This window comes from Ovis aries, chromosome 25 (genome assembly GCF_016772045.2).
Source record: "Ovis aries strain OAR_USU_Benz2616 breed Rambouillet chromosome 25, ARS-UI_Ramb_v3.0, whole genome shotgun sequence".
In the NCBI taxonomy this organism is placed as follows: Eukaryota; Metazoa; Chordata; class Mammalia; order Artiodactyla; family Bovidae; genus Ovis; species Ovis aries.
In genome coordinates, this window is record NC_056078.1 from 3,950,499 (window position 1) to 3,973,857 (window position 23,359).

The window sequence follows — 23,359 nt, forward strand, 5'->3', positions numbered from 1 at the left end:
CAGTTTCCTTGTGACTGGACTCAGGCGGTGCAGCCCCGACAGAGACGTGATGGAAACGCGGGTCAGGGACTGTGCGTTCCTTGGTGCATCTTAGCAGCTATCTCAGTAGGCAGACGACTCTGGCCACCGCTGATGGCAGCCTTGACCATCTGGTTATACCCGCGGCTCCCAGGCCCCTCAGCATGCGTTTACTGTTTGTCCTCTAGAAACTGATTAAATGCTAAGATTACACTTCTGCCCTGCACCTTACCAAAGAGCCATTCCTTTTTAGCAGTTGGCACTCTGTTGGCATGGATGCAACTGCAAGACTCCTGTTCTCTTCAGTGGGTGGCACTTCATTCAGGGCATTATTTGATTCACGAACTATTCCAGATTTGGCTTGTGCTGTGTGTGTGTGTGCTAAGGCGCTTTACTCGTGTCCGACCCTTTGTGACCCCATGGACCACTGCCCACCAGACTCCTCTGGCCATGGAATTCTCCAGGCAAGAATACTGGAATGGGTTGCCATTTCCTTTTTCAGGGGATTTTCCCAACCCAGGGATGGAACCTGCATCTCTTCTGTCCCCTGCATTCGCAGGCGGGTTCTTTACCACCAAGCGCCACTTATGGGAGCTCATTCAAGGTGGTTCTTGATACATCCCCATCAGTCTTTAGCTTGTCCTTATTATTTGTACAACAAGATATTCCAGACTCATTTTGAACCGGCCCTGCCTCAGACTTAGAGTCAGCCCGTCTTACAAGGGCTCCAGTTCCTTTCAAGGAGGGTGGTGTTTAGAAACCAGAACCTGTCTGCCCACTGCTCCTGGGGTATTGTTGTGTCTAGGCTTTCTCAGTGGATAAAGATAGAAAATATCTGTAGACACAGTCACATATAAATCTGTACTTCCATAATTATCTATGTCTGTGTTAAAGATGGTGCTAGTGGTAAAGAACGCACCTGCCGATGCGGGAGATAGAAGCGATGCGGGTTCAGCCCCTGGGTCGGGAAGATCCTCTGGAGAAGGAAATGGCAACTTACTCCAGTGTTCTTGCCTGGAGAATTCGATGGACAGAACAGCCTGGTGGGCCACAGTCCATGGGATTGCAAAGAGTCAGACATGACTTGAGAGCACTGGGCGCGCACACACACACACATCAGTTCTTCCAATTCTAATGTAACAATCCTAAGTTCTTTCTGCCCTAATCTCTTTCCATAATTGTAAGAATATCCTCTAATAAGGAACATCTGGCTCTCTTTACCCTCCATGCGTTCACTTACTTGTTCCATCAGTTTATTTCTCAGTGTGGCCTGCCTCCCGCCCATCTGGCTGTCCCTGCAATATGCTCTGCCCTCAGGCACTGGTGGGTGCTTTACCAGCTGGCCCCCCAGGCCTCCACGTGGCTTCCAAAGGCCCTGCCGCCTGCACCCTAGTGCTGGCAGTGACATACACGGCTATGTGCTCCTTCACACGCCCCCTCTCCCAGTGGGACAGCTGGCTCCCCCTCCTCATGGGCAGACAAGACAAGGCCTGTTTGTAGTTTTGAGCCCCGGTCCCCAGTCACCGGGTCCCTGAACAACCAGGACTGTGTCTTGCTCATCCTGGCAACCCTACAGCCAAACAAAGTTCAGTTACCAGAATATTTGTTAATGGAAGGAATACATGAAATAATGAATAAGCATGTTATTTAGAAAGTGAAAAATGCTATTTCCAGTCATTTTCAAACACACCATCCGCATGGGTAGATGAAACGGGCCACTCTGGCTGAAGCGTCCCCTCCCCACTGTGAAGCATATGACGGACTGATTGTTTGCGTCCCCTGGATCCACATGTTGAAACCCTAAATCCCGAAGTGGTGGCGTTAGGAGCTGGGGCCTTTGGGGTGATCAGATCATGAGGATGGAGCCCCGTGCATGGGTCAGTGCCCTTGCAGGAAGACGCTCTCTTTCGGACCTGTGAGGTCGGGCATGGTGCCAGTCTGCCCGCCCCCCCCACCCCAGGAGAGCCCCTCACAGGGCCCGATGTGGCCTCGGTGATACCAGACCTCCAGCCTCAGAGCTGACAGAACACGTCTGTTGTGAGCTGCCCACCATCTCTTAAACATCTCTTTGCTGTTTAATCCCAATTGCGACTTCTTTAGACCCCTGAGGAGACCTTCTTCCCATTTAGTGGATGAAACTCTGAGACTTAAATGGGGAAGTGACCTGTCGGACACTGAAAACCACCAGCGTTGAAGTTGGTGATGGAATTCAGGTGCTTCTTATTTTTTATGCACTAAAATTTTTAAACTGAGGTAAAATAGAGAGTAATGTAATAAGGCGCATGCTAAGTTGGTTCAGTCGTGTCCAACTCTTTTGTGACCCCGTGGACTGTAGCCCACCAGGCTTTTCTGTCCACGGGATTCTCCAGGCAAGAATACTGGAGTAGGTTGCGATGCTGTCCTCCAGCCAATGTTCCTGACCCATCGACTGAACCCACGTTTCTTATGTCTCCCGCATTGGCAGGTGGGTTCTTTACCATTAGTGCCACCTGGGAAGGCCAAGAATGTAATAAGGTGCATAAAGCTGTATTGTACAGTGCAAATCTGCCTGGAGGCCAGGCAACTCCTCCAGGATTCAGAGCTTTTTGTGTGTGTGTGCCCTCTGTAACCACCACCTAGAACGGGATACAGCATATTTCCAATACTCAGTGAGACTCCCTCATCCCCGTTTCCCAGACGCTATCGCTACCTCCCCCACGATAAGCATTATTCTGACCCCTATCAGCATAGTTTGGTTTTGCCTGTTTCTGAGCTTTCTATAAATGGAGTTGTGCGGTGTGTGTGAGAGTCATCCACGCTGTTGTACACGAAGCAGTAGTCAGTTCAGTTTTTACTGCTGTGTAGTTTATTTATCTGTGGTCCTTTTGAGTTGAGTTTTGAACCATTATAAGTAAATGTATGACTGTTGTCCTATGTCTTGTTTGATGGAAGTGTTTTGGACATATCCCTAGGAGTGGAATTACTGGATCATGGGATATAGTGTATATTAGCAGCTACTGCCAGATAGTTTTCCAAAATGGTTATGCCACCTTGGTGCCCTGAGTCTCAGTGTTTAGATTCTGTGTTCTTTTCAAGAGTTGTTGCCACTGCATCACTCTGGGGCAGAGTGCAATGGGGGAGGAGTGAGCTAGGCTAGACAGCGTGCCTGTGGTCCCCAACACCAGGCATAGACATTTGGCTTCTGTCCTGGAGGCCAGGCAAGTCCTCCGGGATTCGGAGATCTTCTTGTGATAACGTGTGACAGTCTCTGAATTCCTGTGTCCGTTCACTGGCTCGTGAGCTGCTCACACCCGAGTGTCGTGATGTGCAGAGATGAAACGGTGGAGCTGTGAGCTCCTGGGTGGAAAGTAACTCAGCTGCAGAAGTGGTGAGACTTGAGCTGGACCAGACGCAGAGCAAATGGAGAAGGTGGAGTGTGGGGAAGCCACAGGGAGGATCACCAGGATCACCAGAACCTGGAGTTACAGGAAGAAGCCAAGTCAGAGAATGCACAACTGCAGGCCCAGATGGTGCCTTTGGAAGGAGGAGCAGAATCTTGCGAGGTAGGCAGTAGACTTTAGATTTGATGAGTGTTAGGTTTTTATACTCAGCCAGCTGCAAAAGAGAGCTTCCCTGGTAGTGCTAGTGGTAGAGAACCTGCCTGCCAGTGCAAGAGACAGGAGAGGTGATTCGATCCCTGGGTCAGGAAGTTCCCCTGGAGTAGAGCATGGCAACCCACTCCAGTCTTCTTGCCTGGAGAACCCCATGGACAGAGGAGCCTGGCAGGCTGCATGCAGTCCATGGCCTCTGTCCATGGGGTTCCAAGAGTCAGACAGGACTTAGCAATTAAACAGCAACAACTTTTTTTTCTTTTGGTTTCCATGTATAAATGACATCATAATGATATTTGTCTTTCTCTGTCTGACAATAAATTAGTATGCTAATCTTTAGATCCACCCATGTTGCCGCAAATGACATTATTCGTTCTTTTCTGTGGCTGAGCAATATTCCACTGTATATATGGACCCCTCTTCTGTATCCATTCATCCGCGGATGGACATTCAGGTTGCTTCCGTCTTGGCTACTGTTAATAGTGCTGCTGTGAACACAGGGGTGCATGTATCTTTTTGAATTATGGTTTCTTTTGGATATACACCTAGGAGGGGGATTTCTGGATCATATGGTAGCTCTATTTTTAGTTTTTAAAAACCTCAATACTGTTTTCCATAGTAGCTGCATCCATTTACATTTGTACCAACAGTGTAGGAGGGTTCCCTTTTCCCCACACCCTCTCCAGCGTTTATTGCTGTAGACTTTTTGATGATGGCCATTCTGACCGGTGTGAGATGATCTAGTGTGCTTTCTAAAGTCATAAAATAGAAATAATGTAAAGTAAGTGGTGGCATTGAACACAGCTAATCACAGTTGTCTCCTGGGATAACCACAATGACTTTTCCTTTGGCGTTTATTGTGAATCTGATTTTTGGCAGCCAGTTTCCCATTTTTAGTGTTTGCTGCTGCTAGGCCAGCTAAGGTTCTCTGTGGACTTCTCCTGTGGCAGCGGAAGGTGCCGTTTACAGTGCAGTGCCCAGTGGAGGGGGCCCGGCCTGGGTCTCTAACTTTCTCGCAGACTCTTGAGGGCCAGCACGCAGTGGTGTAACTAATAATAGCCAGTCCTTCTGGACACATGCCAGGCACCAGGCGCGGTGCTAAAGGCTTTGTGTGGATTATCTCATTTAATCCTCAGACGACCTTGTCATGTGTAGACTATTATTAGGCCTGTTTCTGCAGATTAGGAAATGGAAGCTTAGAAAGGTTAAGTTATTTGAAGGTCACGCAGCTAGAAATGGCAGAGCTGAGGTGTCAACTCAGTTTCCTACCAATCTCTGTGTAATAACATCTTGACACATCTTTATCACTGTATCAGGATTGCATCAGTATGCTATTTTAAAGCATATAAGGTATTTCGCGCTTGCTTTTCACTGAAGTTTTGGTTTTATACAGCAAGCTGCTGCTGCTGCTAAGTCGCTTTAGTTGTGTCCAACTCTGTGCAACCCCAGAGACTGCAGTCCACCAGGCTCCGCCGTCCCTGGGGTTCTCCAGGCAAGAACACTGGAGTGGGTTGCCATTTCCTTCTCCAGTGCATGAAAGTGAAAAGTGAAAGTGAAGTTGCTCAGTCATGTCCGACTCTTAGCGACCCCATGGACTGCAGCCTACCAGGCTCCTCCGTCCATGGGATTTTCCAGACAAGAGTACTGGAGTGGGGTGCCATTGCCGTCTCGCTTATACAGCAAGAAGTAAGTCAATAACTAAATAATAAAGCAAGTAAATTAATAAAAATGTAAACATTAGTTAAAATAAAGTATTTTAAAAGCATGAAGCCTGGTGTTAGAGAACGGGTTGGGTCGGGTAACTGTGGGCGCAACCCTAGTAGACCTGTCAGCCAGACTCCACCATGTGTTGTAAGTGTGGTGCCTGAATTGGTTCCACTGTCCTTCTGAAGAAGGTGGCACAGACTAAGAGCCCTGGCAGTACCTGTACTGGATCTCCAACAGGACGTAGATGACCTTTTCCGGTGTCGCTAGAATGAATTCTTGGCAAATTCTCTCAGCAAGCTTCTGGCTATTAGCGCCAAGGTCTGCAGCAAATTGATGGGAAGATCTTGCCACTGACACTCCCAGAGACCTGGGGCCGCTCCCCATGACACCTGGGCCCTCATCTCCTCCAAGTACGTGCTGCTGCCCGAGAGGGGTGCCCTGTGATCAGCACTGACCTCTGCTGGTGTAGCATAAAAAGTGTGCTCAAAGAGCTTTCAAAACAACAAGCTGGTTGAAATAGTGTTTCCACTTAAAACTGAGTCTTATAGAAATGGCTCACTTGGAAAATGAACTGTAGGGCCGTGGAAATGTGAACGTATATTGTGAGCTAGGGACTGGTGGCTCAGTGATAAAGAATCCACCTGCCAATGCGGGAGGCGTGGGTTCAGTCCCTGGGTTGGGATGATCCCCTGGAGAGGGAAAGGGCTACCCACTCCAGTGTTCTGGCCTGGAGAATCCCATGGACAGAGGAGCCTGGAGGGATAGGCTCATGGGGTCACAAAGAGTCGGACGCAACTGAGCAACTAAACAACAGCAACAAGAGGAAAAGAGTGTCTTTAAAGAGCTTCCCTTTAAATTTTGGGGCTTCTCAGGTGGTGCCAGTGGTAAAGAATCCTCCTGCCCATGCAGGAGATGAAAGAGACCCAGCTTCAACCTCTGGATTAGGAAGATGTCCTGCAGTAGGAAATGGTAACCCACTCTAATATTCTTGCTTGAAAAATTCCATGGACAGAGGAGCCTTTGGGGCTATAGTCCATGGGGCCACAGAGAGTTGGACACGACTGAGCAACTTAGCACACTCTGTAATCTAGGCCAGAGCCTCTGGAACGTCCTCTCATGGCACACATAGTAAAGGATCTGTGTTTGCAAAGTCATGTCCGACTTTGTTCAACCCTATGGACTGTAGCCCGCCAGGCTCCTCTGTCCATAGGGTTCTCTGGGCAAGAATATTGGAGTGGGTCGCCATTTCCTCCTCCAAGGATTGAGCCCGCGTCTCTTACGTCTCCTGATTTGGCAGGCGGTTCTTTACCACTTGTGCCCCCTGGGAAGCCCCGATAGTAAAGGGTAGTATTTGCGTTGCACACCGGGGTCAGCAGGTGGTGCTCGTGGCTGGAGGTGGCTGCCTGGGATCTCCGGGGCCACAGAGCCCAGCTACTACCAGGGAGCAGAGGGGATCACCGTCCTTCCCACCTGTCAAGGACCAACAGGAGGGAATCTCTGACTGATATATTTTTAACTCCAGTCCTTGCATTTCTAAAAAAAAATAGCTTTAAGGGAAACTTTCCAGTTCTTGAGGGTTTGATTATGAGGGTAAGTTCTTAGTTGATGGGATTCCAATTTCTGCAGCTTATTTTCTTTGAAGAAAAAATGTCTGGCAGTGATCACTGTGTATGCCTTCTCTTAGGAGATTAAATGTCTTTGAAAAAAATAATAGGAGCCATCCTCTGAGCAGAAGTGGATCTCTGCTCATCTGTAGCACGACAGAGTTTGAGCATCACTTCGGTGACTTAGTAACTGTGAGTAAGTCTCTCTCGATGAACAGTGTCTAAGGAAACATTCTCAAAATCAACACTTGGGCACTGATCTTTTTCAACTGGTTGTACAGAACTCATCAGAATTAGCAGGTCTTCTCCTAAGTGATCATCATGGTGTTAGAAATAATTCGTGTGAGGTATGGGCTTCCCAGGTGGTGCAGTGGTAAAGAACCTACCTGCCAACGCAGGAGTTGTAAGATGCAGATTCGATCCCTGGGTTGGGAAGATCCCTTGGAGTAGGACATGACAACGCACTCCAGTATTCTTGCCTGGAGAATCCCATGGACAGAGGAGCCTGGCGGGTTACAGTCCCTGGGGTCACAAAGGGTCAGACACGACTGGCTGAACGAGCGCAGGATGAGGCATCCTCCTGTGTGATGGCCACAGTGACGATCATCGTATAAATACGTGGACTGCAACCTCTGAGACCTAGAAGAATGAAAGCTAAGGGGGCCGCCTTTTCAATAAAGAGACAGGAGATACTTAAAAAACGTCAACCTAGAGATGAAGAGTGCTGACCTAGAGCGCGTGACCTTTCTGTTACGTCGCTGAGGCCACCATGGGCTGGGGGTGGAGCCAGGGACCCTGGGTTGTCTATTGTGAGTCGTGTTTCTTTATTTATCTCTCATCCTTTTGGGTTTCCAGCCGAGATGATCCAGCAAAGATTGGAAGCCCTGGAGAAGGAGAGAAGCAGCCTGCACTTTCAGCTTCCTTCTCAACAGCCCGCCCTCAGCGGCCTCCTGGGCCACCTGGGGGCCCAGGCCCAGGCTTCCCTGCGCTGGGCAGCTCAGCGGTAAGTGCTCTCCCGGGGTCCTCTTCCCTTCTCCCCACTCCCGAGTGAGGAAGAACAAGTAGGAGTCAAGCCCAGGAGACCCTCCCTTCTGTTGATTGGGCGGGGGTGGGGGTGGAGTGGTGTTCCTTCCAGAGGGCGAGACCTCTGTGGGTCACACGCCCCGAGAAGCCCTTCTGATCAGTGGCAGGAGAGCCCCTTAACCTGCACGGGCCCGGCTGGGCGCTAAGTTCCCTGGGGGAGCCCACCTCCTGAGCAGGTGGGGTGGATTTCCTCGGGTCAAGGGCAGCTGTAAGATCGCAGGCGGTCCCCTCTGACTGAGGGATGAAAATGCATCCTCCTCCTGAGTCCGCCTAGGGCATCTTCCGCTGTTTCCTCTAACCAAGGGTCTCCCAGGACCAGGACTAGATGGAGCGCAGCTGCTATTTCTAATTCGGTGGATCTCAGGCCCGCCTGCCCGTCTGAGTCACCTGGAGAGTTTTTAAATGTCCAGCTCCTACCCTAGAGCAGCTAAGTCCGGCTGTCTGGGGCTGGGTCCCAGGTGTTGGCCTGTTGGAATGTCTGTGAGCGGTTGTTCTCCTCTGTCTGCGGGTGACCTCTCTCTTCGGGTTTTAAAGACTTAGGCGGAAAGGGTGGTGATGAATGTGATTAGCCGAGTCACAGCACAGGTCTGCTTCTGCTCGGGTACAAACATGGCCACGGCAATTACATTTTATTTCCAGCTTCCGCTTGGCTCTGCACTCAGTTACTGAGTGCAGTGACACGCCTGCGTGACCTAGTTCTCACTCACTTTCGGTTGATCTTAGTGGCTCCCTACAGCCTGCCTTGCAGTGAGGCTGGTTATTTTCTCGCTTGCTTGTCCTGCAGTTTTGCAGGAAGCATAGGGCAGTGTGTGTGGTTGCTGGTAGCTGCTTCCTTATACATCCTTGTTGAGTGAATTTCTACCTCTTAAGGGACAGGTGAACCTCACCTCCTGTTTCTATTTTTATTTTCGTCTGCCATTAAGGTATCAGCTTGTTTCCTGTCCCTTTCTCACACGGGACTGTCCCAACCTGACTTTCTACTTAATTCTTTCTTTTGATCCTTGGGGTTATTTCTGGTCCTGCGCCCCAGTCATGGGCCATTTGTAGCATCTGCCAATGTATTGTGTTTCTATTCATTTAAAAAACACTTGTGTAAGAGTTATTGAGTGTGTTAAAAAGTAACTCAGTTTTTAAATTTCCTTTGTGATAAAATGAACATAGCATAAAATTTACTATTGTAACCATTTGTGAGTATACAGCTTAGTGGCATTAAGTACCTTCTACTATCCATCTCCAGAACTTCTTCATCTTCTCAGAATGAACCCCTGTCCTCATTAAACACTGACACCCTATCCTCTTACACTGTTGGTAGGAGTGTAAATTGGTGCAGCCACTGTGGAAAATAGCGTGGAGGCTCCTTAAAAAGCTGAAGCTGGAGCTAAGCTAACTGCAGGTAGGATCCTGCAGTCCCACTCCTGGGCATATATCTGAAGAAAACTCTAATTCAAAAAGATACAAGCACCCAGTTCATAGCAGCACTGTTCACAGTGGCCAAGACAGGGAGGCAGCCCAAGTGTCCATCAACAGATGAGTGGGTAAAGAAGCTGGGCTGTATATATACACACAATGAAATACTATTCAGCCATGAAAAGAATGGAATGATGCCATTTAAGCAACGTAAATGGGCCTAGAGAGTGTCGTACCAAGTGAAGTAAGTCAGATAAAGGCAGAGAATGACAAATGTCATATAGTATCACTTACATGTGGAATCTAATAGATGATGCAAATGAACTTATTTCCAAAACAGAAACAGACTCACAGACTTAGAAGACACACTTACAGTTACCAAAGGGGAAGGTGGGGAGAGGGATAAATGAGGAGTCTGGGATTCGCAGATACACACCACTATATATAAAATAAACAACAAGGCCCTACTGCGCAGCACAGGGAACTGTATTAAATATCTTATAATGAACTATAATGGAAAAGAATATGAAAAAGAATCTCTATCTATATATATCTGAATCACTGTGCTATACACCAGATGCTAACACAGCAACTGAATCACTTCACTGTACATCGGAAACTAACATAGCATGTAAATAAACTATACTTCAATTAAAAAAAAAAAACCCTCACTCCATTGTCCCCTCTCCCCTAGCCCCTGGCAACCACCATTCTGCTTTCTGTCTCTGTGAGTTTGGCTAGTTTGGGTACCTCACATGGTTGGAATCATGCGGTATTTGTCCTTCTGTGATGGCTTATTTCACGGAGCCAGGATTCGTGCATGTTGTGGCAGGTGTCAGAATTTCCTTCCTTTTGGAGGTTGAATCATGTCCCATTGCATCATGTACCGCAGTTTGCCTATCTATTCATCTTTTGATGAACAGGAAGTGATTTACTGAATCCTCAAGACAATTGTAGGCCGTAGTGGAGTTTGTATATTGCTATCAATACGGAGACCTACACCGTCACCTGCATCAGTGTCTGTACTTAGAGCTGAGGGGACCAGGCACAGGAGGGCTTTGGGGGCTTGTGCCAGACCCCCGTGTGTGTGTACGGAGCCCGGGCACAAGCCTGGCATTCGGCCTGAGGCCCAGTTGGGAACTCGCTCCCTGTGGGCTCTAAGTCGGAGCCGGGCCCGGCTCGCCAGTGGTCATCTCTTTATCTGCACAGGACGTGGATGGAGAGCGTTGCTTGGCTGTGGTCTCAGAAGCTAAAATATGCTACAGATGAACTTATTTCCAACACAGAAACAGACACACCGGTTAGAAGACAAACTTAAGGCTATCAACGGGGAATGTGGGGAGAGGGATATGTTAGGAGTCTGGGATTGGCAGAAACACACCGCTATGTATAGAACAGGTAAGCAACAATGTCCTAATATATAGCACAGGGAATTATATTTGATATCTTGTAATGAACCATAATGGAAAAGAATATGAAAAAGAATATATCCGTGTATATATATAAATATTTATCAGGAGCACTTTGCTCTACACCAGAAACTAACACAGCATCCGAGTCACTTTGCTGTACACGAGAAACTAACAAAGCATTGTAAATAAACTATACTTCAATTAAAAAAACCGCACTAACTCCATTGTCCCCTATGAGTATCTCATAGGGCACTGTGAACTAAAAGGCAGTGCCCTACATTATCAGGTTATATCTCCTGGCATTTCTCATATTTAATTGTTTGTGACCCATAAAGATAGCATATTCATGTCACTCAACTTACTATGTCCTTTATAAAAAGATGTATATTATAGTGAAGTCGCTCAGTCGTGTCCAACTCTTTGCGACCCCATGGACTGTAGCCACCACACTCCTCCGTCCATGGGGTTTTCCAGGCAAGAGTACTGGAGTGGGTTCCCTTCTCCAGAGGATCTTCCTGACCCAGGGATCGAACCCAGGTCTCCTACATTATAAGCAGATGCTTTACTTTCTGAGCCACCAGGGAAGTCCAAAAAGATATTATTAACCATTTGTGAAGCTCATAGAAACCCTTGGTGTACCTTGTAAACCCTGTTGCCTTTGCTCAGTGAGCTACCTGGATGCTGTGTTTTTAGTTCCTGTTCACTTTTGGAGCCCACTGGGATTCGATTTCTATCTGTAGTGCTACCACCTGGCAAGGAGGAGGTCCACAGTGCCTTGAAGAACCTTGGACTAGAGTTCTGGAAACCTGAGTCTGATCCTGTCTTTTCCACTAACAAGCTCTGTGTAACCTGATGTGGTTTCCCACCTTCTCCACACTTCACTCCCCTCATCAGAAAAGGGGGGAGGGATTAATTAGATCACTGTTTCCCAAACCAGTTATTCAAGTATTATTTTGGCTTTTCTTGTGCTCAATCCACCTGTCCTATTGTTAGAAGATAATGCCTCAAAACCAACTCCTTTCTTATCTTCTTCTATTGCTGCTGCTGCTGCTGCTAAGTTGCTTCAGTTGTGTCCGACTCTGTGCGACCCCGTAGACAGCAGCCCACCAGGCTCCCCCGTCCCTGGGACTCTCCAGGGAAGAACACTGGAGTGGGTTGCCATTTCTTTCTCCAATGCATGAAAGTGGAAAGTGAAAGTGAAGTCACTCAGTCGTGTCTGACTCTTAGCGACCCCATGGACTGCAGCCCACCAGGCTCCTCCGTCCATGGGATTTTCCAGCAAGAGTACTAGAGTGGGGTGCCATTGCCTTCTCCATTTTCTATTGCATGTTAACAAAATTACATAGTCATTAATAGTTGAAGAAATTGTGTCTCAGTGTGCCGACTGCACATGCAGCCTGTGACATTTGTCAGCGGCAGGATTATCTGGACCTGGCAGGTTTTCTCTGAACCAGGGGCTTTGGTTGCAGTTCTCACAGAGGCCACCAGGAGGATGTGCCCTCCGGCTGGAGCTTGCGCAGCCACAGGCCAGGGGCTCTGTGAGCCCAGGGGAAAGCAGAATGCTTTCCAATTATTTCCTGAAGAAATAAAACAGTGGTATTGACATGGAAAAATTTCAATACTGATTAGTAACACAAATAAGTGCCTCTTCACCTTGTTGAGATCAAGGATTTCCTAGAGGAGCTAATGAAAACGATGGGTTTCTTTCATCACAAAACCACGTATGTACAAACGTATGGACGGTTGCATACAGACAGTTGCGTGCAGATCTTTTCAGCTTTTTCCTCTGTGGGAGGAGGAGTTTTGGGTCTCTAGTTAAGAAAACTTGGTTTAGGAATAAGATCTGAGGAAATGTACCCAAGTACACCCAGCTACTTCATATCTTAGTTTTCCCTGCTTAATTCAACTTTTTAAAAAGGTATGTTTAATTCCCTGAGCTTTTCATCCTGAGTCACACTCTGTTTGTCCAGCTCCTTCCAGAATCCCAGAGAGTGTTAGCTGTCACCGCAGGGGTTAACTGGGCTCCTCTAAAGCAGATAGGGTCCTCAGATGGTTTAGCATCTGTCTCTTTCTGGCTTTGGTTCCACACCGCTCTGTACTATAACTGGTTCACTGAGGTGTCTCTGCTCAGCAGGGGTACAAAGGCATCGCGGTTTGCCTATTCTCTGCTCTGCTGTGCTCTGTTGAACACATCTTTCCCATTTCTCTGTGGTATCTTGGGCAGATCATAACAGATGTCCGGGGCATTTTCAGTTACTGATGCTCATCCTGTCAGTCCAGTTTGAAATGCCAGTTGTATGTCCAATTCAAGTCTTTCCTTGTCCAGTGCTTGGAATCCTCTCTTTGTGGGCCATCACTGCTCCCCTGGCCAACACAGCCTTTCACACCCCCGTGATCGTGAGCCTGCATGTTCCCTCTTGGGGAACTCAGGTGTGGGGTCCCCAGAGGCCACTGCAGCGCCTCCCTGATCTTGACGTGATGCAGTCTCTCCACTCCATGGGGGCAATCACTGCTTTTTACATGTCACCCAGCCTGGTGGCTCAGACGTTAAAGCTTTTGCCTCCAATGCGGGAGACCTGGGTTCGATACCTGGGTTGGGAAGATCCCCTGGAGAAGGAAATGGCAACCCACTCCAGTACTCTTGCCTGGAGAATCCCATGGACGGAGGAGCCTGGTGGGCTACAGTCCGCGGGGTCACAAAGAGTCCGGCACGACTGAGCGACTTCACTTTCACTTTCAGCCTCTTCCTGTGAGCCCCCTTGCCCAGTAGGCACACTGGTTGGGCGGATCCCTTTTGTCGTGTCCACTTGATTCCTGGGAGGCTCACATGTACTGTCACGCTGAGCGGTGGTCTTGCAGCGGCTGGGGTGAGGGTGTGGCGGTGATTCCCAATGCTTTGCCACGGTTCTCCCGTTCCTTCATCCCTGCTTGACGGGCAGCCACTGAGCTGTTGTAACCCCCCTGTAGCTGTGGTAACACCCCACTGAAGCACTTATATTATGGAGCAGCGCGGAACCAAAGGTAGAGAGAGAGAGATGCCATCCCTGCTCACAAAGTTGGTGTGTGGGCGGGCCTTGCGGCAGAGACACGGCGCCCATCGTTCCCTCTCCAGCCGTGGACGCCTTCATGCCCAGTGACTGCTCTGCACCTCAGCACCCAGCAGGCTTCTCCGTCATGGGGCTGTCTCTGACGCCTGTGAGGAAGGGGCATGACTACTGCCCCTGAAGGCAGCCCTTAGCCCCCGGGTGGGAGCTGGGGGCTTAACGCCCTTGCTGCCCCACCCCCAGGGGGATGGCTCTGAGGAGCATCCCACACATTTTCCCCAGAAGGTTCCTAGTTGGTTGGCACTCCAGTGGCCTGGGTGGTGATCAGCTCAGCAGCTCACTGTTCACTGACTTTTCCTCCTTCTCACTACTTCGCTCTAATTCCTTGAGAACTGCTTCTCCTAAAACCAGCCAAACTCAGCTCCTCGTCTGGGACTTGGCTCTGAAGAGGAAGAGAGGCAGACGGAGGTTCACGTGGGAGATACAGACCTCGGCCTCCGTTACGGGGCGCTCCCAGCTGGAGGAGAGGGTCTGGTCCAGGGGCTTTTCTTTCACCTGATCTCAGTGGGAGAGTTTGCTGCTTCCTGGGTGGGGCTGGAGGTGGGGCTGGGAGCATCCCTCATCAAGCCTCCGTCTCCTGCGTGGCCAGCAGGTGTGCGTGTGTGGAGGGTGCTGGGGTGGAAGGTGGTGATGCTGTGTGCAGCCTGGGGTGGGCACCTCCCCTCATGTTCCCAGCTGAGGGTAGAGGGCTTCAGGCCTGTGTCCTTCAGCGTTTGCTTCTAAGTCTGGAGCAACCAGAAACTTCCACCTGAATATCCTCTCACTGCAATGATAGGAAGAGAGCAGAGAGGTGTCTATTCTTGCTGTGTCCATCTAGTCCAAAGAAGGTTGCATTTTCCTTTCTCCTAAGACAGAGGCTTGGTCTACTGTGCACATATAACTGATAGTTTTCTCATTAATACTTTGCATTTCTCTGACTGCAGCCTATGTGTTTTCCCATGGGACCTCCACCAATGCATACATGAAAACTGGTCAGATTTACAGCTTCACCTGTGTGTGTGTGTGTGTGTGTGTGCATGTGTGTAAAATGCCCTTTATCAAAGACCTTTTACCAATAAATAACTTAAAACACAAGTAAACAAAGTACAACAGAGGTTTAAAAGCAAAGATATGCCGAGGTTTTCCAACGTGGCTTATCAAGGCCCAATATTTCCTGCTCACATCTCTTCTTTCTGACGGTAATGGAAGAGATGAATGTTGTGTAGCTTCTGGCGCTTCTGGACCGAGCCCTTTTTCCTCTGACCAGGTCTCTGTCTCTCCCCTTTGAAAAATGATTCTTTATTTCCACTTAACTGTCATGTTGGGGCCATAGCATTTAGTGACCATCAGCTCTAAGTTCACAGTCTGGAATGGAGATATACCGCTAGAGGCTAGGAAATAACTCACACAGACACATTCTACTCAAGATGCAAAATGAGGTGGCATAAAATGATCACTCTCCCCAATATGCCAGGGGACATTTCAGAACCCTAATCACGGCTTGGGCCAAATGAGGACTAGTATCACCTGTCCCCCCGAGAGGACCCACCTCCAACCCCTCGTCATCATGAGGAGATAAGGGAGGAAGGAAAAGAGGAGAAAAGCCAGTTGATGGGAATCACAGAAGACTTCCTGAAATTTGTTTTAAAATCAGTGGATTATAAATAAATGCTTCCAAATACAGACCTTCCATCCTCTCGGCTCCAACTTATCTGAAGTCTGTCTGAAGCCTGTTTTATTGGACTTGGTTCCTATAAACCCAAGTGGACGTGCCCTCCTGCAGGGCTGTCATCTCTATGTTTCAGTTCAGTCCAGTTGCTCAGTCATGTCCAACTCTTTGCGAGCCCATGAATCGCAGCACGCCAGGCCTCCCTGTCCATCACCAACTCCTGGAGTTCACTCAGACTCACGTCCATCGAGTCAGTGATGCCATCCAGTCATCTCATCCTCTGTCGTCCCCTTCTCCTCCTGCCCCCAGTCCCTCCCAGCATCAGAGTCTTTTCCAATTTAGAAACCAATAGTGCCCACTTTCCTAAGGGGTATGAATTTTACTCTGCTCTCCTTACTTTTAGACCCCAATCAGATATATAAGGCAGAACCGTAAAGCTGCCTGCATCATCTCTGACAGTTTTACAATGTTTGATTGTGCCATCAGAGTGGCCTCTGTCATTTATGGACATTGTTTGTTGGCCGAGGAACCTATTTCCAGATTTAAAGCACACTTCAGTGACTGGCCCAAACCACTTCCTTATCACCATCTTCCCAGCATGGGGGAGATGGAAACATATACGTCAGATGACATAAATTTGATAGAATCGTGACGGATACAAGCAGCAGCTGGCAAAGGTGTTCAGAAAGTCTTGCTCAAGTCTTGTTTTCGGAAGTGGTCATTGGAGCTGAAGTTTTCCTCACTGTGGAAATGAGGGCATCAGTTTTGGTTCTTTGCTCAATTAAAACTATGATTCCATGGGGCTTCCGAGATGGCTCAGTGGTAAAGAATCCTGCCAATGCAGGAGACACGGGTTCGATCCCTGATCTGGGAAGATCCCACATGCCACGGGGCAGCAGCGCACGTGCGCTACAACTACTGAGCCTGCGCTCTGGAGCCTGGGAGCTGCAACTGCTGAGTCCGTGAGCCGCAGCTGCTGGAGCCTGGGCACCTAGAGCTGGTGCTCCGCAACAAGAGAAGCCGCCGCAGCGAGAAGCCCGCACACTGCAGCCAGAGAAAGGCCCTCATGGCAACCAAGACCCAGGTCAGCCAGAAATAAGTGAATAGTTACATTAAAAAGCCTCTATGATTCCAGCAGTGGCAGCAAAGCAGCATCGTGTGACTGTCATTTCTGTCTGGAAACAGACCCTCTGTGTTACACGTACAACTATATAAACCACACAGTTGCCATGAGCCGTTCTGGCACCGGGTGTCCTAGCAGGTGGAATGTCTGGACTCCCCTCGGCCCTGTCACTCTGGACATTCCCGAAGGTGGTCCTTTGATCAAAGGCAGTGCATTGGAAGGCTTCATCCTTTGCTCAATATTACTGAACCCTGCACTCACAAAAGTCAGGTGGCAGATGTTTTCCCTGGGATGAAGAACGCTCTCCTGTGTAATTTGGAGCTATGCTGTTTTCAGGGGTGTAGGAGCTTATTTTACCAATGGCTTTTTTATCCTTCTTTAAGTGATTAGTGGAAAAGACAAAAGTAGAAAGGCCAGGGATTAGCCAGCACTGGGCAGCTGAGGGCCTGAAACTCAGGGCTGAAGGTGGGTTCCTAGATACCCCGATTCCCTGTGGGCAGTGAGTGCTGTGCTAACATTGCAACCCACATGTTTTTAATTCTTGCCCCTGAGGGGTTTGCTCATTTTCCACACTGATTAGTTTATAGCAGCACAGCTAATTTGCAGTGACATTCGGGATTACACATTAAGGTTTATTAGAATGAAGGGAACAACACTGTGGAATGCTGTAGCAGGGTTGCCTGGCTCTCAGCGCTGGAGAGCTGAGATGCAAACCCATCCCCGGCTTCATTACTGAACTGCCATGTGTCCTGGGGCACAGCCGTCTGTGCCCAGCTTTCTTCACCCAGAGCCAAAATCTGAGAGACATAAAGAAGAGTTTGGGTGAATCACAAGGGTTTTCTTAAGGATTAAGTGATGAATGTGATTAACGATAGATGGGAGAATTCCCACTCACTCACCTGTCGCTCCCCCGCAGCTCATTTTCAATTCTGTGTTGATTTCCTTCAATAACTCCTGTCCCAACCCAGATGGCATCTATTTAGGAAATTCAGGAAACTCTTAATATTTGCATAAGCAGAGCAAATTGAGAAATAAATTAGTGTGAAGCAATGATCTCATGCAATAGAAAGCTGAATATAAATGGCTTCTGGATTTTTCTAGGCCAGGGATTCATGAAGTCACTCAGTAAATATCTGTGAAGTCCTACCCAGTGCTGGACCCTGGAGATAACAGCACGGGATGGGCTGAGGTTCACCCTTCCGAGCGAGAGGCTGGGTGGACAGGCCAAGACCCTGGGGTCCAGGGGAGGAAGTGGGTTTCATTCGCACAATCACTGATGTGGTTTCCTTCCAGGGACCCCCTCTTCTGACACCTGGAAAGGTTGTCAGAAACGCCTCTTCTTTACTCGTCATTAAAAAGGACAGTGTGTCCACTGGATGTGAGCACAGCATTCCCTCTCCTGATGCAGACATTGATGTGGGCAGGGAGTGGGTGCAGCCAGCTCCCTGAGGACAGAGAACAGACGTCCCAGGGAGAGGGCAGAGTCTGCGCACTGTAGACACTCAATGGTTGTTTGCTGAATAGATTTGTTCCCTGTAATCCGCTGTACAGGGAAGGTATCAACATCAGGATTACCACCATCATCCTCATTTTGTAAACGAGGGAGGTGAGCTTCAGGGAGGTTTGCTAGGGTTAGGGTGAGTAACTTCAAGGACACACGACTGGAAAAGGGTGGCATTGGGTCTTCTCGCCCCTGTGCAGTAAAGCCAGTCTACTGACACCTAGTGGTGGTGGAGGAAAATGCAGTGTTTATTGCAGGCACCAAGCAAGGAGTCCAGGCAGCTAGAGCTTGAAAGGTCCCTGAACTTGCTAAAGACTTTGACAGGTTTTTAAAGACAGGGTGAGGAAGGGGGAGTTATGGGTTGTGTGATCAGCTCATGGACATTCTTCTTATTGGTTAGTGGTGAGGTAGTTAGGAGTCAACATCATCAACCTTCTGATTCCAACTGGTCTGGGGTCTACATGCTTGTGGGCATCATACAGTTAACTTCTTCTGCCTGATGGAGGCTTCAGTATCTGCAGAATATCTCAAAGGACATGGCTAAGAGAATTAACTATAGCTCTGGAAGAGGAACTAAAGTTTCTTGACTTAGTTTAGTGGCTAAGCTATTATTATTTTGCTTGACTGTTTTTCTTTCTTTCTGCATTTTTTTTCCAATTGAATTTATTCTTTGACTAAAGTTTTTTCTACAGATAAGTGGTAGGTGAAGGACATGGCAGGGGGAGTCCTGTTCTGGAAAGGCCCTCATCGGGCCCCCAGAGCAAGTTGTTGAAGTCTCTCTGATGCTCTCTTTCCTTGTTGGCAAAACTGGTAACACTTGGTGTACAGTAAATTCTCAATTCATACTGAATTATTTTGTTATTACCAGTTAAATTTTTTCATTACTACTACTACCATTGTAATTTGCCTTTGCACAGATGAAATAGAGAGTAGCAAGTCTTAAAATAAGCTTCTAAATTGCGTGGTATGTTGCAATAAGTAAGCAGCTTTCGAGATTATTCAGAGTCTGAATCTGTGTCAGGCCCAGAAAGGCAAGCAAGGCTCCCTTTTCTGAGGCTGCTGGTTTTTAACTTAGGAAAGCCTAGGTGACATATTTTCCACCGCTGTCTCTAAGAATATCAGGGTTGCCTCACTGCAGGGCTTGGCTGGCCTCCTTGTTTTGTAAGGGCCACATTAAGATGTAGGAAGTGGGAGCACGGCTTCTACCTTTCCACTTCTGCAGTCTGTCTGAGCCTTGGCAGGAATGTTTGTCCATGGCTTTGGTTTATCCATCACCTCTGCTCTGTGCAGAAACCACATCTTGTTTATTGCTGTGTCTGTGGCTCCCAGCACAGTTCATGGCACATAGTAAATGGGCTTAAGAATGGTTCTTCTTTTTCTGAATGAATGAATCAGTACATCAAATTGATAGGAGTGAAAAGAAATGGACAAAATAACCACACATATTTGGATTAGCTACTCACTTTCTTTCCTAAGAAATATGGAGGTTGTGTGATCCTGCATGAATGTACAAATCAGAACACACACCTCTCCCACTTCAGCGTGAGGGACCCTGAGGTCAACACGGCAGCCACGCTCAGGGTGTGTGGAAGGAAGTCCCAGTGAAGAGCAGACAGGGTGGTTCATGCCTCACACCCATCAGCGGGACCTGCTTCTCTGCCAGGAAGACACCCTTGATTGTTAATGTATGGATAGGATTTATTTCTGATGCATACGTATCTCTTTTGTCCAAGACCTGGAACCGGTTAGATATGTTAGAATGTTTAATGATACAACTACTTGTGTCTGTGGTAGAAGACATTTTTATTATCTTATTGTTTTTCTTTCATTTTATTGTTTGTATTTTATAGTTATAAAAAATAACATTTGCTCATTATAGAAAAATTAGAAAATAAAAGATTGGCCAAAAGAAGTAATTCCATCACACAGAGGTAAAAGCTGATAACATGTTGGCAGATATTTTCTCATCTTTTACTTAATATATGTTATTGTTAGAATAGTTGTTCCATGCTATATGGATTACCAAATACCTGCTTTAGAAAACAGCTATAAATAGTGAACATTTTCCATGCAATTTAATCTTCTTTGGTGACCTAATTTTAGTGGCTGCAGAGCCCTCCTCAGGGTGGATGTACCATGGTTTACTGCTCTGGTCCTAACTTGGGGCCACAGTTGCAGTGTTTTCGGTTTGGGCTACTAAGGAGTGTGGTATTTTTTCTGTAGCTATTCTCTATGCGTCCCTATGATTATTGTTGTTGTTGTTTAGTTGCTAAGTTGTCTCTGTCTTTTGGGACCCCATGGACTCTAGCCCACCAGGCTCCTCTGTCCATGGGATTTTCTGGGCAAGAATCCTAGAGTGGGTTGCCTTCTCCAGGCGATCTTCCTGACCCAGGGATTGAACCTGAGTCTCCTGCATGGCAGGCAGATAATTATTTACATATTCAATTCAGTTCAGTCACTCAGTTGTGTCCAACTCTTTGCGACCCCATGAACTGCAGCATGCCAGGCTTTCCTGTCCATCACCCACTCCCAAAGCTTGTTCAAACTCATGTCCATCGAGTCGGTGATACCATTCAACCATCTCATCCTCTATTGTCCCCTTATCCTCCTGCCTTCAATCTTTCCCAGCATCAGGGTCTTTTCCAATGAGTCAGTTTTTCTTATCAGGTGGCCACAGTATTGGAGTTTCAGCTTCAGCATCAGTTCTTCCAATGAATATTCAGGACTGGTTTCCTTTAGGATGGACTGGTTGGATCCAGGGGACTCTCAAGAGTCTTCTCCAACACCACAGTTCAAAAGCATCAATTCTTTGGCACTCAGCTTTCTTTAGAGTCCAACTCTCACATCCATACATGACTACTGGAAAGACCATAGCTTTGACTAGACAGACCTTTGTGGGTAAAGTAATATCTATGCTTTTAGTATGCTGTCTAGGTTGGTCATAGGTTTTCTTCCAAGGAGCAAGTGTCTTTTAATTTCATGGCTGCAGTCACCATGTCTGCAGTGATTTTGGAGCCCAGGAAAATAAAGTCTGTCACTGTTTCCATTGTTCCTCCATCTATTTGCCATGAAGTGATAGGACCGAATGCCATGACTTAGTTTTCTGAATGTTGAGTTTTAAGCCAACTTTTTCACTTTCCTCCTTCACTTTCATCAGGAGGTTCTTTAGTTCTTCTTCACTTTCTGCCATAAGGATGGTCAGAACCCCATGAATAGGGGCAATTTACATATGATTAATTTTTAAAACCTGGACAAGAGGATCCAAAGGCATGTTTTGGATCTATAATTTTTATTCCCTGCGCTCACCAAGGAAGTATGGTTTCCAAAAGCTTTTGTCAGTTGTTATATGAAAAATGATATTTTATGTTGTTTGAATTTGCTTTTAAAACCATTTTTGATGATAAACCGTCATAATTCTCTTTTTTTGAGTTTCTGATGGATGTACTCATCTTTTTCTTCTTCTGTTGCTGGCACTCTTGACATTAGCAATATTTCCTTTTCCCCAACTTGTTGTTTGCCTTTTAACTGTGGTCAGCGGTGCTTTCACAGACACTGTTTCCTTGGATTGTTGGCATAGTTTTGCTTAGGGTAGACTTTTCCCCATCCTGCTGCATTCGGTTAGGAGTTGATTTGTCATCCTTTGAGGAGAAACACCTGCAAGCCTTCCGCAAGGCCAGCTTACCCGCATAAGGTGGCGGCCTGAGCCACATCCTCACCAGTGTTGCTTCAACCAAATATGCCAGCTCCTGTGAGCGTAGGAGAAAGAGCCAAACAGATTTTAAGTGGTTTTTTGATAGTCTTCTAGCACACTTTTTCCGAGAAGTTCTGACCCAAACATCTTCAAATCAGCCATCCCTCTCTGTCATGTCCACAGCCAAGATCTGCCCCGGAATTTGGCTCTGGATGGGTCCAGGCAGGGCTGTCCAATGATGTATAATGCAGACCACATGCATGATTTTAAATAATATGGTAGCGACAGTAAGATTTTTTATTTAGTTTTGGCTGTGCTGGGTCTTTGTTGCTGGACTTTCTAGATGCAGTGAGCAGAGGCTACTCTCTACTTGCCGTGCAGGGGCTTCTCATTGCCTGACTTCTCTGGTTGCAAAGCATGGGCTCTGGGTGTGTGGGCTTCAGTAGCTGCAGCACGTGGGCTCAGTACTGGTGGCTCACAGGCTCTAGAGGGCGGGCTTAGTTGCCCCTTGGCATGTGGGATCTTCCTGGAGCAGGGATCGAACCCATGTCCCCTGAACTGGCAGGCAGATTCTTAGCCACTTTAGCTCCAGGGAAGTCCCTACTCTCCATATTTTTTAAATGTAAGAAAAAAAAATAAGTGAAATTAATTTAAGAAATACATTTCATTAACCCAGTGTATCAAAAATGTTGTCATCCCAACATGTAATGAATGTGAAAATATCATTAATGAGATATTTGGCATTCTTTGTTTTCATACTGTTTACAATCTGATGTGTATTTTACGCTTTCAGTACAGATAGCTACACGCATAGTTATGGAGCCGGACGGTGCCCAGTCCAATAAAGCAAGGTGACTCTAGGCAACTGCTAAAGCCCCAACAGATTATCATTCAAACAAACACATACACTAGGGACCTCTTCCCCATGACCCTTCTAAGGACGAGGGCAGCTGGGAGCCACTTTGTGAGTCTTCTTTGCATTAACATACATGTAGATCTGAAGATTTCAGGTCACTCATATCTGTGCCTATATATGTGTGTGTGTGTGTGTGTTTTAAGAGCTGGCAGTGACGACCCCCAGGCCCGGCTGAGAATGGATCCAAAGACGTTGGAAGCCGCTGCTCAGGACAGTTTGCGAGTGTCCATCACCAGGCGAGACTGGCTTCTCCGAGAAAAGCAGCAGCTACAGGTGAGCAGGTGAAGACTCTTTATGAAGCAAGACAGCATTTTTCTAACACATGTGAGCCAAATGCAGCAAAGTGGGTCTTTGCTTGAATGCAGTCCTTAGAGAGTTGGCAGTGCACCCAGGAGCCATGAGGCAGAGCGAGGGGTGGAGACGGCTGGAGGGCTTGTTGGAGTCTCTTTACAAACAAGGGGTTGGAAGTTCAGCAGTGTTTGTGCTTGTTTTTGCTAGTACTTTACCTTTTGAATATGCTTTCCTTGTGTGCCAGGCCAATTTGTCACCTCTTAT

General features: G+C 47.5%; 1 protein-coding gene across 4 annotated transcripts in view; it reads left to right on the forward strand.

Annotated features, from left to right (window-relative positions):
• DISC1 (DISC1 scaffold protein) overlaps window positions 1-23,359 on the forward strand; it is a 434,500-nt gene that overhangs the window by 135,250 nt on the left and 275,891 nt on the right. For all 4 annotated transcript variants that reach the window (XM_012104955.5, XM_060406817.1, XM_042241165.2 and 1 more), the window contains exons 4-5: window positions 7,775-7,922; window positions 22,948-23,077. In XM_012104955.5, coding sequence (XP_011960345.4) covers window positions 7,775-7,922; window positions 22,948-23,077 — 278 coding nt within the window. The remainder of the gene's footprint in view (window positions 1-7,774; window positions 7,923-22,947; window positions 23,078-23,359) is intronic.